Below are 14,922 nucleotides of genomic sequence, written 5' to 3' on the forward strand. Positions count from 1 at the left end.
CCGTGTTTTATTTTTACGTGGATGGATGCGAAAATGTTGGTCACCCTGGTGAGAGAGAGCACGGCAAAGAAAAGACGATCCCTTGGACAATATATTGGGTGGAAATATCAGGTCCTGACATTTTTACGGTTGTTACTTTGACACCTATCACAGTCAGGTGGTTTTAATGTCGAGGCGTGTATCTGTTTGTATGACAGGTTATTTGAAAATGCATTGCCACTAGAGGGTGATGTTAGCACACCTCCTCGCAAAGAAAGGATGCCCGCACTGAGCAAGCCAGAAAGATGTAAGGACCGAGCTTAGAGCCACCTTCTAAATGAGAGTCAGAGCAGGACTGTGTGTGTGTGTGTGTCTTTGTGTGACATCTTGGCTCACTAATCCAGTGGCCCATTAATCTGCTTTACTCCTGAGCAACTCTCGTCTTGTCTGCCCGCCTGTTTGCTTGATTTTGTGTGCGTGCGTGTGTGAGAGCTTGACTCTGCCACGGTTCATAGACTTTGCTGAGTGTCCAGTGTGACAATATACTGTGACATAGTGGATTTAATATTAAGGATCAGTGATAATCTCTTTTGATTCATGGCACTTGGAGCGCATTTTCTGGAAAACAGCCATATATAGAGAAGTTCCAGGGACCAGATTTCTGCTTCACTTCTGATGTTCATGCTTGCACAAACTTACTAAGCTTGACATCTTTTATAGCCCTGAGTAGTTTAACTTCAAGCAATGTCTCTTTGAGTCTGGAAATATATGGCATGTCCTGAGACAGCAGACTATTGCAAGCCTGACTGTTTGATTATAGCACTTGACATTATTATTATTATTATTGATTCAGATGTTTTGGGGTGCTTCATCACGCTGCGTATCTGGCAGAAAATCAAGTGCAAATGCGTAAAATCTTAAAATTAAGGCAGATTTCCATGATTATTAGTTGTAAAGCCTAAAGCCTCAATTACACTTTCTGCTCCACATGATTAAAATGTTATCGTCTGCCAAGATCTGTGAGGGTTTGCGAGTGCCAACAAATATGTGAGCGCAGGTTTTTGCAGACACGTACTATATCAAAGTTTAAACACAATCCCGCATGTCTCATGTCCATGTTTTTGGGCGTAAGGGCGACGCAGGATCAGTGATGTCGGGATACAAATAACCTGATAGAAAATCTCAAAGAACTACCAAAAAAATAAGCGCATCTTTTCAACTTATAATCGCAAAACTTTAATATCCCATTTGTTCTCCTTTGCTATTATGCCAGTTTGATTTATGAAGTAATCAGTTGGTTTAAGCCCATTTGGATGAGGTGGCTTCATACTCCTCTATGTCTCTGCGTGGAAGTTGATTACAGTATAATTGGATTAAATGTGTAAAGTTGGTGGAACAACTGACTGCAAGTCCCCGTGTCTCTTTTTTTTCTGTTCCAAAGATGGATGATTTCTGCGGGCAGAATAGCCAAAGGGAAAGCAATGCACACACATTCATATTCATTTCTCTCTTATGTCATTCTCAGCTGTGTCTTTTAGCAATTATCTTTTTTCAGTTTGTTCTTATTGATATTTCTGCACAGTTTTCTGTCATTTTACTCCTTTTTTTTTGTTCATGTCGTCTTGCAGTTATTACATCATTTCTTATGTCTTTCCCTCCTCACTTGTTTTGCCTCTATCTCCTGTACATCTGGCTCCCTCTCTCCCCCCTCCTTCACTCTCCTGGGGACAAAGACACCCACGTCTCCTCCTCCTTCCTTCTTTTCTCTCTTCCGTCTCCCTCCCCCTTTCACATCCATAGGCTGCCTACTGCTCCGCTTTCCCTCCCTCCTTTGGTTCTTCCCTCCACTCGAGTCCCACTCCTCGTGCTGCTTGCTGTGTATCTGTGTGTGTCAGTGTAGTAGAGGTTTGTAGTAGAGGGGGGAGGCGGAGGCTGTGAGCTTAAGTCGGCATTATCCATCATTACAGAGTTAGCTGGCTAGCACAGCGCTAACCCAAAGACCACAGAAGCTGGGGCTTTTCCCAATTTAGCTGTCCTTTAGAGGAAGATTGGATCTCTTCTCTTCTCTTCTCTTCTCTTCTCTTCTCTTCTCTTCTCTTCTCTTCTCTTCTCTTCTCTTCTCTTCTCTTCTCTTCATTAAATGGAAGGACTATACCATGGTAAGGCTTTTAACATGCTGTTGTATGCAAATTATTTTTTCTTTCTGTGTTAAATCATTATATGCATGCATGTTTATCCATATCTAAGAACTTTTTAGGCATTGACTGCCTAAAAAGTTGAAGTAGTTGTGGATTTGTGTATGTGTGTGGTCACTATCGCATTCAAACACACAATGTCAGAGTGGTTTAGTTCTTTTGGCTTCTTGCTGTCATTACTTTGAATAACTATTATAAACTAAAAATTATTGTTGGTAAGTGCGGTTTTCTGCTGGTTATAATAAATATGGTGATAAAGACGAGCAGAGGAGGGGCTGTAAAGAACGCTTTAGTGGTTGATATTGGTTTTAGGTCTGGAGCAGGTTCTACTAATGTGAAGGTTAGTGGTTCAATCCCTGGTTCCCCTGGTCTGCATGTAGACATGCTCCCCAGTGCATACGCTGGTGTGTTTGTAATAGATATAGTGTTCAGAATAAAGCGCTGTGTGAATGTGGCATAGAAACTGGTTTGAAAAGTGTTATATAAGTACTAGTGCACTACTAAATGACGATGAGCAGGAGGAAGAGGGCAGAAAACCTGTGAATACACATGCTTACTTATTTACAGTCGAGCTGAGGCAATTAGTTCAATTAATCAGATTAATTGCTCAAATTGTTCAACAAAATCACGAGCATTTGTTGGGTTTCAGATACACACACACACACGCACACACACACACACACACACACACACACACGCACACACACACACACACACACACAGATTTGAACAAAACAAAATATTTTATGGTATTATTTTTGAGCACTAAATAGAAGATTGATGATAATTGCTATCTTTGTGCAGTCCTATTTGAAACCCTATTCATTAAATAATCTTCTCTGTTATCCACCTAAATGTGTGGTTTTTTTTGTATGTAGGAGGCTTCAACTTCGTGTGTGTGTGTGTGTGTGTGTGTGTGTGTGTGTGTGTGTGTGGGAGGAAGGCAGTACGTGTTTGTGTTTGAATACACGTGTGCATCCCAACATAGTTCCCACTGCAGGCCACGTGGCTTCGTGTAGGTGTTGGTGTGTATTTGTGTAAGTGTTCTCTCCCTGTTTGTGTATTCTGTGTGCACATGTTGGCATGAACTAACAAGTCCCCTGCAGCGTTTTGTTTCTGGGTTAGATCATCTATATTTTAGTGTGTATTAAACATGTTGATCTGTGCTTATAGTGGATGGAAATTCTTCTAAAGAGGTATCTCTATTAACTTTCCTCCTTCACACGTTCATGAAAAATGCATGCAAGCAAGGTGATGCTCCTTTATCTGCGTTAACATTAAAGAAGCTGAGCTGGTGATCAATTACCTCTGATTTCCGGTAGAGTCACAAATTAGTGTGTTTAATTTGTACAGTACATCCAGAAACAACAGTTTGACCCATGTCGTCTAATCTGGCATCCTTTGGATAACGAAAAACTTCAATCAAAAAGGTGAAATGTTGGATTGAAACTGTGTTAATAATGGATATGTAGTTAATTATACATGTTAGGACGCTGGTGCACGGTCTGGTACAAATTGTACCATCTAACGATCATTAAGTAGAGCCACTAAAGCGCTTGAACTCATTGGCCAATCAGAAAAGAGAATTCATTTTTAGCCTTCCTCCCAGACAAGATAAAAGGCACATTCAATATTTAATGGAAAGTGTGATTTTTGCCTTATTCAGAAACATGTTTGTCTCTGGTTAAGCAAGTGTAGATATGTTTCACCCACAGCTGGGACTGCACTATAAACTGGGTATTTTTGTCAGATTTGTTTGGATGTTTATTAAATAACACATGCAACCCTGGCGTCACTTAAAGATTATTTTGAAGCTCTCGCTATCTCACCAGTTCACACGCCCTAAATCTGTTGATTTGAATTACGCATAGCGTATCTGCTCTGAGCGTGATACATTTAACATGCCGCTCCAGTAAGCCAGTTAGCTTTATCAGTGCACCTGAACGATACACACTCGAGTGAATGTGTGCGCTTTTGCAGATAAATGTGTGCGAGCAGTGATGCGTTAACGTGGCCTTATTATGTTTCATGCGTGTGAGGCTTATCTTGAGTTTGCCTCATCTGAGCGTGTGTATTTTGGTGTGTGTGTGTGTGTGTGTGCAATGGATTTGACTTTGAATAATTGTCTGATGTTTATCTAAATGTGAATAATGATAATAAGAAAATATGTGTGTTTCTGATAGAACACAGAAACCTTTACTGATATTCTTCATGTCTATATATTTATTCATGTATTTCAACTAGAACTGTAACTAAATTGAGTCATGAAAGACATCAACTGGGTGTCTAGCGCATATAAAGATGTCTCCATTATGTAAAACACACCGTAGCTCTCCGTCAGAGCCAAAACTGTGCTTAGATCCTACCACGAGGCATTTTAAAGGCCAAAAGCGATGTTTTTTTAAGAATATATGTATGTGTTTATGTGGTGCTGTGCATTTGTATATGTGTGTCTGAGTGGCAGGTGTGATTGGTGCCTCAGGCGTTGTTGTTGCATCGTAAGACTGCACGCTCCAGTAACACCCCATTGTCCGGAGAGTTTCAAGCATACACACTCACACACACAACATATATACACACACTGCGTCTGAGACACCTGCCAGCACAGCTTGAAGGTTAACCATTAGGCACCAAGCAATGAGGCAGAACAGCTGACTGTTCTCCTCAGGTTTACTACACTTCATTTCTGCAGGAGTGGTTTTTTTTTTACTCTTCTGTGAGTCCTGTAGGATTGTCTCTTCAACCTTTTTATCCATCTCTGCATGTTTTATTTTATCTGCTTTTCCATCTAGGGTCACTGGGGTCTGGAGCCTATTCCAGCTAACATTGAGCGAGCCAATTTAGAGGCACTAATTAACTTAACATGCATGACTGTGGACTGTGGGAGGAAACCGGAGCACACAAGAATACTCACGTAGGCACAGGGAGCACATGCCACCTCCACACATAAAGGATCAAACCAGCCAGCAGGTCTGAACCAACAACCTCCTCGTTGGTAGGTGACAGTGTTTAAACTGCACCTCCCTGCTGCCCCCACTCTTTGGAGTTTAAGGAGACCTTTCTTATTCCGCTGTGCTTTCTAGACCTACAGACGCATGTTTTCACACAAATTTGCACGTACACTGAGAGCTTATCAGCACAAGAATTAAGAAAGAAAATTATAGTCATGATTGTTACATTCTCCCAAAAGTTCAGGGGTTGTTAGGAAAATAAAAGTGCTCTAGGGGAAATCTATGGCTTAAGCAAATAAGACAACAGCTGTCAGGTCAAGATGTGACAAACGGAAGATATTGTGGTGACTGTCCAGTTCAGTGGTGATAAGCAAAAGGCCTAGCTGCTTTTTATTCTTCCTGCTTTTGTGTAAAAACAATGCAGAACAGTTCTTAACACAGTTGTATTCAAGAAACGAACGTGAATTTGAATAATCTAACAAAGTTTTAGCATAAGAGCCTAAACACATTCTTAAATTCACATAAATCACAATGAAATTTGGTGTAACTTTCCTTGAATCCATTCATTAGCTCAGTAATGATATATGTCAGATTGTTTTATTGTACATATTCAAACATCATCTCACTATAAGCTCAATAGGCATATGTAACAATACAAATTTTAATGTTAAATATACCTGAGAGGTCAAAACGTCATCATTAGGTAAAAAGAACTGCTGATGATGTGAAGTGAGATGATATTTTTTTAACTTCAAGGGGGATTCATTGAGGCGACTTCCAGTTACAGTGCAGGATAACAGTGATTGACCTATGAAAGGCTAATAAGTAGACTAGAGGATTACCTAGGCAACTACCCATCAGTTACAGTGATGTGCAGTAAGCGAATTTCTTCCTCTATGGACTCCAAGGCACTGGTGCTGTTAGTTTTCCACAATGCTTAAGAGCACCTGCTGAGGGAGAAATGCTAAATCCTTCAAAGTAAAAGCCCAGATATTTCTGGTTAGCACTTCCATGTTGGATTGTGTTATACTACAAGATAGCACAGTGTGAGTCCAGCTGGATGAGTGATACCTTGATTTGGTCAAACCTTTAAATTGAATGGCCTCAAATAAAAACAGGAAATAAAATACAGGAAGACACTGTAGGTTTTTATCAACAGCTTAACTTAGAGAAGCTGCTAAGCTGCTGTTACCAATAAAAGGAACAAAAAAGCTTGAGACCTGAGAGAGACGATAAGTTAACTAGTCAATCCAAATAATAAAATAAAATAAAATAAAAAAAGGAACACAAAGCACACACTCCTTCAACCAGAGTGGTAAACATCAATAATCACACAGCCCAAACACTGCTTCAAGAAAGACATTGTGGCCTCCTCCTCTTCGTCCCTCACATTTACTCCTGAGGCTCATTGCTGAGTGGAGTCAGCTGTGCACAAAACGCTCCCTCCACAGAAATAGAGATGGTACCTGAAATGGGAGGGAGAGAGGGCAGCACCACACACCCACACAACAAAACACAGCAGACCTGCTGTAGCTTTAACAGTAATGGTACATCTCAATATTTTGTGCTAAATTCAATTTCATAAACATGATAGTAAATGGCTTTTGACCAGAAGCTGGTTACAGTGTCTGTTTTTAGCAGTCTAATGCTTAAGCAAAGAAACAAAAGCAAAACTCTCCTCTCTCGCTCTCTGACCTCTTAAACTATGAATTTTAACTTTAACCACTGATCTGAGACCAGTAGTCAGACAGACATTGCACAGCAGACTCTCTCATGATTGTTCAGTCTAATTGCAGCTCCTTAAAAACCTGTGGTTAACGTGCAATTATCCGCTGTTTGAAGACATGGAGATGGTGCTTGTGTGTCTGTGCTTGGAAATGCCCGTCTGTAAAGGTGTGAGCTGGTAGTTTTTGACTGCACATTTCATGTTTGGGTTTTTGGGCTTCTAGTGTAATACCAACCAGCAAGGAGCATACACATCAGTCTGGCAATGTGCGGGGGAAGACAGTTGTGTTGTTATTTGGGTGTGATTTAAATTCTTTAAACTGTATTAAATTGTATGCCATGGATTACAAAAAAGCCTCTTCTTTCTAAGCCAAAAAAGCACGACGGATGAAAAGGGAGTCTCACGATTACAATTTTTTGTTCCAGCATTTCAGGTGCTGTTTCATCTTGTTTCTAAGCCCCGAAAAGACCACTGTCTCCTATGGAGTCAAATGCAGACTGCAGCAATGCCAGCATTGTTGTGGATCTCAGACTACATAGCACTTAACCCTCCCTGCGCTCTTAACAGAGAGACATTGAGAAGCAAATGGAGACGGCGTGGAGCGCTGATAGCATCCAGGGGACAGATGGTGCCTATAGGTTTCAGGTCTATCTAGAGGTCATTATAGGGACTATAAAACAGAGTCTACCATCATAAACTGGTCTATATCAGTTTACTCTGGTCTGTATTAGATACCCAGGATTAAGTTAACCCAATTATCATGGTGTGATATAATAATGGTTGTCTTTGATTTTCAAAGGGTGATACTTTGCAGATGAGGTGATTAGAAGAAATATACGTGCCTGCAGCTTAAGGTGGGCTCTGTTCTGGCTTCCCCGCTGATTGGGTCAAGAGGACATAGTATTGTAGGGTCTTCACCTTACAATATAAAGCGCCTTGAGGCAACTGCTGTTCTGATTTGGCGCTATATAAATGAAACTTAATTAAATTGGAGAGGAATGAGGTTTCCTAGAATTACATTATCAGTGAAAGCACTGCCACGATGTTATCTAATATGTCATGGTGCAATTTGAGATGTCTGGATCTTCCCATGATAACGTCATGTTTGTTTTATTGTGCGGTGCTATAGAATCACATACAGACCTCAGTTTATTGCAAATATTAATAATGGAAAACTGATGATTAATGTTGCCTCTGCTGAAGGTAATACGCTGACAATTTTGCAATTCGAGTCATATTGCAGGTGGTCACCGGTGAGGTATTTGAATCTGTTTATTACCATCACCACTATAGATGCACGCATTCATAAACAGGACTGTGAGGGTTTCATGTTACACAGCATTTCAATAGCACACCCACCACGAATCACCTTGATGGTATTTCTTTCTTTGTGTAGGTTTTCTTTCAGCCGTTACTTACATCATCTCTGTTGACAGCCCCTGCAGTCGGTCTGTGGGTGCGTGTTTACCCAGTATTTTTCTCTAGATCAGGGTTTCCAAAGCACTTAGGCACTTATCCTTTTGCCCTCCACTACATGCAGCCCTATCATTGCTGTGACTCGGTGTCATGTTCCCAAAAGGCTTCTCCTAGACGTCCTGTGGGTGTGTGGGGACCTATAGAGTACAGTAATAAGAGTGGGACTGATACTTTTGCTTTCAGCCTGCTCGGCAGGATTTACCATTGACCATTGCTAAATGTGTTGTCAAGTCACATACCTTGTTTGTTGTAATGCATGAAAAATAAGGTGGCTTTATTATGCTTGCCAAGTTTTAAAAAACCCTCCAAAAAAACATTTACCTGAGAAGCTTTGTTTTGCTTGATTAGTCTGACCAACTGTGTCTCCTCCTAACCACAGTCTGAATCCTGCACAATTAAAACAAAACAAAACAAAACATTAGTCTGAGCTTTAGCTCTTAGAAGCTAGTATTATGGTTTTCTGAATGTACACATAAATGTCTATGTGAGAGGGGTTATGGGAAACTGGCAGTTTCAGAGAAGAAGCTAAATAGAAGCAGCTAAACTCTGCAGCCTTCAGCACCATTGTATGTTTTATTGGAGCCTCCAATCAAAAGCAAAAAAGCTTCAATCACGGCCTGTAACATCCTGGTTTCACAGAGGCCTGATCACGGTGAACAATAACCCCGCTCTGTGGCGTTTCCCCACTTTAGGTCTTTCACATGCTTAAACAATAAAGCTTCAGCCTATAAGGAGCGAGGGTAAATCTTGTCACAAAGGGGGTATCGATTGGTAAAAACAATCTGTCAATGTCTCAGTGAAAAGTAAGTGTGTGTGTGTGTGTGTGTGTGTGTGTGTGTGTGTGTGTGTGCGTGCTACAAAATAGGGGAGTGATTGATTTCTAATCTACTTAACTTGACACATTGTGGAGCAATATGTCCGCTCTGCAATTCACAGCCTGTAAGTAATTGAGTTGCGGACACCTGCTGTGGGAATTAACTCAATAAAGTTTTTAACAGACTTGATCTTTTCTTTGTCCAAATCTCATATAATTTGACAAACTAGCTAACTCTATTATTTCTCCATTTGTCTTTCAGATATTTCCAGGATTGCCTACTACACAGGTAAGTAGCTGACCCACAGTTGCCATAGAAATAGCAATTGGATAACATCAATTTAACCTAAGATATTGCTTTTAAGTTGCCTCTCGGTTTTTATTATTATTTACTCAAAGATAACATTTAACATGTGTTATCTGTATTATTTTATTCCCAAAAGGTAATGGCAGTGGGAATGTAGCAATGTATTATTGTATGATATGACCATAAAATATATATTATATCATCATATCTTATTTGTATTATCCTATTTGTGGTCTACACAGTTATTTATTCAGAAAACAGAAACATGGCATCCTATTATAGGCATCCTTGAAGGAAGTACACAAATATACATCGTCAGACTCTGTGCTTCTGCTAATGAACAGCTGAACTAGTAGCAAGTGCTTATTTGAGTCATGTTTGTGATTGAGTAAGACAATTAAAGAAGACAGAAAACCGAGGGGGACTATTTATCTGTGCGTTTGTGTCAACATGTTGGCCTCGTTAGTGAGCAGGAGTGAGGAAGAGAGTGAGATGCTGTGTGTCTAATTAGAATATTCACACTGCAGGCTTCACGACTGTGGCCAAAATGATTATCAAGATTATTTTGCTCAGTATTAGTACCACAATTATTTATGAGTTTATGAGTTTTTGTTGATTTATAGCGACTAAAACATTTTCATTGTACTGTCAACATAAAATTAGTCCTTATTCACCTAAATGTAATGTATCGTGTAGAAAGAAAAAAGATAAATAATTTAAAAAACAAAATTAAATCAACAACGTTCTGCTCACGTTTTTGTATTTGTTGATATTTTTGATAATCGAAATGTCTTATAAGTTTCTAATAAAGTATTTATTTACTGGATCTAAGTACATCTCCTATGTTTACGTTTTCCTGAAGTCTCGATTGCTCAGCGTGTTTGTTAGAGACATCTTTGTGCAGATGCAACTGTGTTCATGATTTCGGTGCGTCTTTGTGAGCTGGATGGATGCACTGCTGCGCTGGACAGATTTTTATGAATATCTGAGTTGACATTGGAAGATTCATGTTGGTAACCACTGCATGTTTTTCTTGGCCTTCATGCATTGGGTATACTGGAGCTAGTGCTGTGTTTTGATTTTGTTGAACAAGTTAAGGTGTTATGCTTTATGGTGAAGGCTCTACGGCGCTCTTTGCATGTGATTTGATCCTAGTTAACATGACTTGTGCTAAATCTGAAGGCAATAATCCGCTTCCACGGACAAACTCTTCACCTTCTGCAGTGCTAGATAATTGTTTAGTTTTGACAGTCTGCTATTAGTTATTCCAGAAAAATAAAAGCTGCGCAGTGCAGGGAACAGCTGCGATTGTCAGATGCAGGCATGTCGTCAGGCAAAGATTTAGGGAGCGCTTTATTTGCTTTTCCTTGGTTTGCTTTTGTCGAGTATGTTTGTTTAAGTCTGGGAGGCCAAAATCACAAACCAGATTAAAAATCAAATTAATTGTTCGGGCCTACCCGGGGACTTACTGCAGATTAATGCTGCGTGTCCACAAGCTACACAATTAGCTCTTTGTCTGGCTTTTAATCCCCTCTACTTATCATCTAGACAAATTAATTTATCAGATGATGTTACTTTTTATTTCTGAAAGCACCGACGTTTTTGTAACATTTTCAGAGCTTCCCTCTGGAGTATAGCTTAACAATACTCATGGCCAGGTGTGAGGAAGTAAGAAAAATGAAAAGGAAGAAGAGTTGGTTGGACCGGATGTTTTTAGAATGACACCAGTGTCTTGTGTTTTATTTTAACATATTTCCAAAGTATATTTTTTGGACATTTTATTCATGCTCTAATTTCGGTGTAATCATCTAATTAGTCTAATCATTAAGTCACTTTATTTTGTGTTTGACAGACAGACGTTTGTAGTACTGCCTAATAACTGCTCTACAGATGAATAGGGGGGACTTAAACATTGTAAAGAGTTAATGAGCTGTGACAAAGTAAAAAGATTGTGTGGAAATTGCAAGCAGAAAATAATTTGTGTTTAATTCATGAGGTAAAAATCTAACATGTTTGAAATTCAAAGCTCTTCACCTTCAAGGCATCGACACAAACACGCTGATTGTTCGCTAATAAAACGTCACCACATCAAAGTGGATAGTGCAGATCTGAGGTTTACCTGCTGCTTTCAAATGTTATTTACATTAAGTAGGTAGTGGGTGCTGTGCTTCCCTCCTGTGCTTAAAAAACATGTTCATAAGCACACAGCACAATATGAACAGAGACTTTGGCTCAGGCCCAAAAAGCTCTTCCCATTCATGGCAACATCCGGCCCCCTGACAAAAGGCTTTCAATAGTCCACACACCCACATCCACACTCTAACCCCCTTTCCCATTTTCATAACAATGGCCTATGCCTGAGATGGGCCGCAAATTATAGGAAACTCACACGTGCACACACACATGCACACCCAAATGGCTGCTCAGTTAAGCAGCTTTAGGACTTAGTGGCGAAATCTTAAGTTTTAAGCTAATTTAAGATTTTGTGAACACTTGTGTGTTTTTAATATTCAGGCCTGTTTTTGTTCTTCAGGTGAGATGTGTTCACACATAATTAAACATTTTAAAAAAGTCCATAATTTGGATGTTTTTGTGCAGCTAAACATTTTCTCCAGTGTTAGTACATTCACCCAGACTTTGCCAGCTGGGTATGTTTTCGAACTTGCTGGCTGTTCTGTAACACAATATTGCCACATAAGTGACCACATTTAGTTGAGCACAGCCTTTGTTAACCAGCTGTATCCCTAAGGTATACAGATGCAGTACAAACACGGATACCTGGTAATTAGTGCTATTTACCTAGAGACTAATGAAATGCTTGAATTTCACTCACCAAAACTTTTTGAATGAGCTGTAACTCACATCAGGCCATTGTATTTAGTGGATCATTTAATTACAAATGCTCCAAAACCAGTTGAGAGGTCCAGTTCAGTGACTTGAATTACTTAAGGGGAGGACCAGACCAAAATGGTGTTTTCTACCTGGTTATAAAAATTTTTTGTTCTCATGTAGTTTGGCTTTACGGAGGGAGATCTGCGGGGTCCGAATCGCTTTTAGAGCCAGCCTCAAGTGGCTGTTTTTGGCACCTTGACGCTGACTTCGTTTTTCAGCCAAGGTTGCCGCTTGGCTGAACATAGCAATTGAAAGCAACACTTAACAAGCAGCCTGATAGAGCTGGGTATGGGGACACTTTATTAGGGACAGTTGGCAGGGGAGCTCTGTGTGTTTTCTGGCTGAGGGGCTTTTTGTGCAGTGTGGAGTGTGATCTTCTGAAAACCTTGTGATTGAAGTGGGTTGATTTGCCATATTGGGTGCAGCTGCTAGTTTACAAACTGGGAACAGTGTCGGTGGTGGAAGAAGGTTTTTTTTCTCTTTATAAAAGAAATAACATATTTGTCTGAAAGAAGGAAGTGTGTTTTTTGTTGTTTGGCTGTAACGGTGGTTTTTATACTAAATAGAGTTCAGGGTGGTGTTGTGGTTGATTGAGCTTGCAAGACCCTGCATGAGTGAGGTCATGTATGCCATTATGAAACGACAGTATGAAAAGGACTTTAAATTCTGTTAATAAAGATATAGTTTTCTTTTTTATTGAATTTAAGTAATATTTATCTCCTCTCTTCAGTAACGCATGCATTATGCTTGCAAGGAGGACTTCCAGAGTTGTTCTAAGGGACTGCTCTTTTGAGCAGTGTTAATATTAGTTCAAGATGACAACTGTTCTGAGGTCAGCTTGAGCTAAAGTGGGAGGGTTTATTGCATAGAGGGGACAGGATTAGCATATTAATAGTTTCTGGCTCCTCCTACCCCTCCAGCTGGAGCGCTCTCATTCCCCACTCAACTTTCTTTCTGTTGCGTTGCTCTGTCCTCTTTTACTTCTCATTCACCTTAAAACAATTGCTGCATTTCTCTCTCTCTTGGCTTTGTTTTTTCTTGGTCAACCTTTTTCTCTTACTTTTGTTTCCAAGAGAAGATCTTTTTTTTCTTCTTACTGAGCACAGTAATTGCCTCTTGGTGTCTGACCACTAGCTAACTGAAGGTCCTCTGGATGCGCGCTATTCAGTTGGATTTTTGGCTTTAAACTTTTTGCTCCCTCTCAACAACTCGGGGAACTTTGCTGAATGAAATAAGCCGAATTCGAAAGCCTCCTGACACTTCCAAGGCAACTGTGTAACTATGGAGTGCAGGCATGGGGCAGAAATCGGGCAAAAAGCAAACAGTGTGTTGTCATCAGAGAGGGGCCGCTGAGGAGTGGACAGGAAAAAAAAAAGGAGGAGTGAAGTTTGTGGATGAAAGTAACTTTCTGTCTCTGGAGAGTTTTTTTTGTGTTGTGGAGCTTTTGGATAACAGGAAAAGATTAAGAGAAGACGCATAAACAAGAAGAAACTTTCCCGGATTTTGTTTTTCTCTTGGATTTTCAAACTGCAGACAAATTGTCAGCAAACTACAAAGTATTCATTTTTCAGGATTGCTTCTATTACCTCTCTATTACTGCAGCTTTTGCCAAGGAGAAGCAAACTTTGTTATGAGAGACTTTTTGTTTTTTCTTCGTCGGAGACGACGTGCTTGTTTAAATTAGTGTTTGGATTATGAGAGGGTTTTCTTGCAGCTGTGTCAGGAGTGTGTTTGTTTAACTCCTGCGGACGAGAACTTCACTGCATGTGATGCGTGGTTGTGAAGCTGCAGGTTGCCTGTCTGTCCTCGACGCGGACAGGCACAGGGACGGTGAGACATGCGTTTCCATGGCGACAAGTGGCTGTAGCCCCTTCCCCATGTGTTGGGAGAGAGGTATGAATGAAATCTTCTTTCTGCATAGAATCCTCACGCTCACGGTGTGACATCTGACTCCATGGGAACTGCACTAGTGTACAGCCAAAGCTCTGTGTGTGTGTGTGTGTGAGAGAGAGAGAGAGAGAGAGAGAGAGAGAGAGAGAGAGAGAGAGAGAGAGAGAGAGAGAGAGAGAGAGAGAGAGAGAATTTGTTGATGTGAAAGTCCTCATCATTTGGGACTGGCAGATTAAGTTGGGATCACATTTTCTTACTGCAATCTATGACTCAACTCTTTCCAGTCTCTCTGTTTTGAGCTATCTCAGTGCGAGTGTGCGCGCGTGCCTGTGTGTGCACGCTCTCTCAGGTGTAATTACCTGCTAGCACATATCCATTTTCCTTTTTAATGGATGGGGAGAGGAGACACACAGGAAGAAAGGGAAGTAGAAAAATGGAGCATGAAAGAGATCTTGCTGTCTTTTCTCGCTTCCATGTTGACAACAGCGTGCGCACACACACTCTTATGTAGAGAAATTAGTTCTTCTCAGGCATTTCCAGATGGAGTTGCAATGAAATTCCAGGAAGTGCGTCTATGTCAGTACTTTTTATTCAGGAAAAATGGTGTCCTGTGATCCATTGTCTTCTCTGTGTTATAGGCACGGGTGCTTACATAATGAGCCTTGACCTTGACTGCACCTCTCTCTTTATTT

The 14,922-nt window shown here is 40.4% G+C and overlaps 1 protein-coding gene and 1 long non-coding RNA gene across 7 annotated transcripts in view; both read left to right on the forward strand.

Annotated features, from left to right (window-relative positions):
• Window positions 1-14,922, forward strand: part of LOC146493185 (focal adhesion kinase 1-like) — a 63,956-nt gene that overhangs the window by 8,597 nt on the left and 40,437 nt on the right. For 4 of the 6 annotated variants that reach the window (XM_085148089.1, XM_085148090.1, XM_085148091.1 and 1 more), the window contains exon 2: window positions 9,404-9,430. In XM_085148089.1, the coding sequence (XP_085004215.1) occupies window positions 9,404-9,430 (27 nt within the window). Of the gene's footprint in view, window positions 1-1,442; window positions 2,139-9,403; window positions 9,431-9,468; window positions 14,234-14,922 lie in introns of those variants that run through there. The other 2 variants (XM_085148095.1, XM_085148094.1) reach the window with 2 other exon arrangements.
• On the forward strand, window positions 2,146-6,367 carry LOC146493186 (uncharacterized). Its single transcript, XR_014871864.1, has 2 exons — window positions 2,146-2,600; window positions 2,690-6,367. It is a non-coding gene; the product is annotated as an uncharacterized LOC146493186 (long non-coding RNA).

Source organism: Neolamprologus multifasciatus, chromosome 22, assembly GCF_963576455.1.
Source record: "Neolamprologus multifasciatus chromosome 22, fNeoMul1.2, whole genome shotgun sequence".
NCBI lineage: Eukaryota > Metazoa > Chordata > Actinopteri > Cichliformes > Cichlidae > Neolamprologus > Neolamprologus multifasciatus.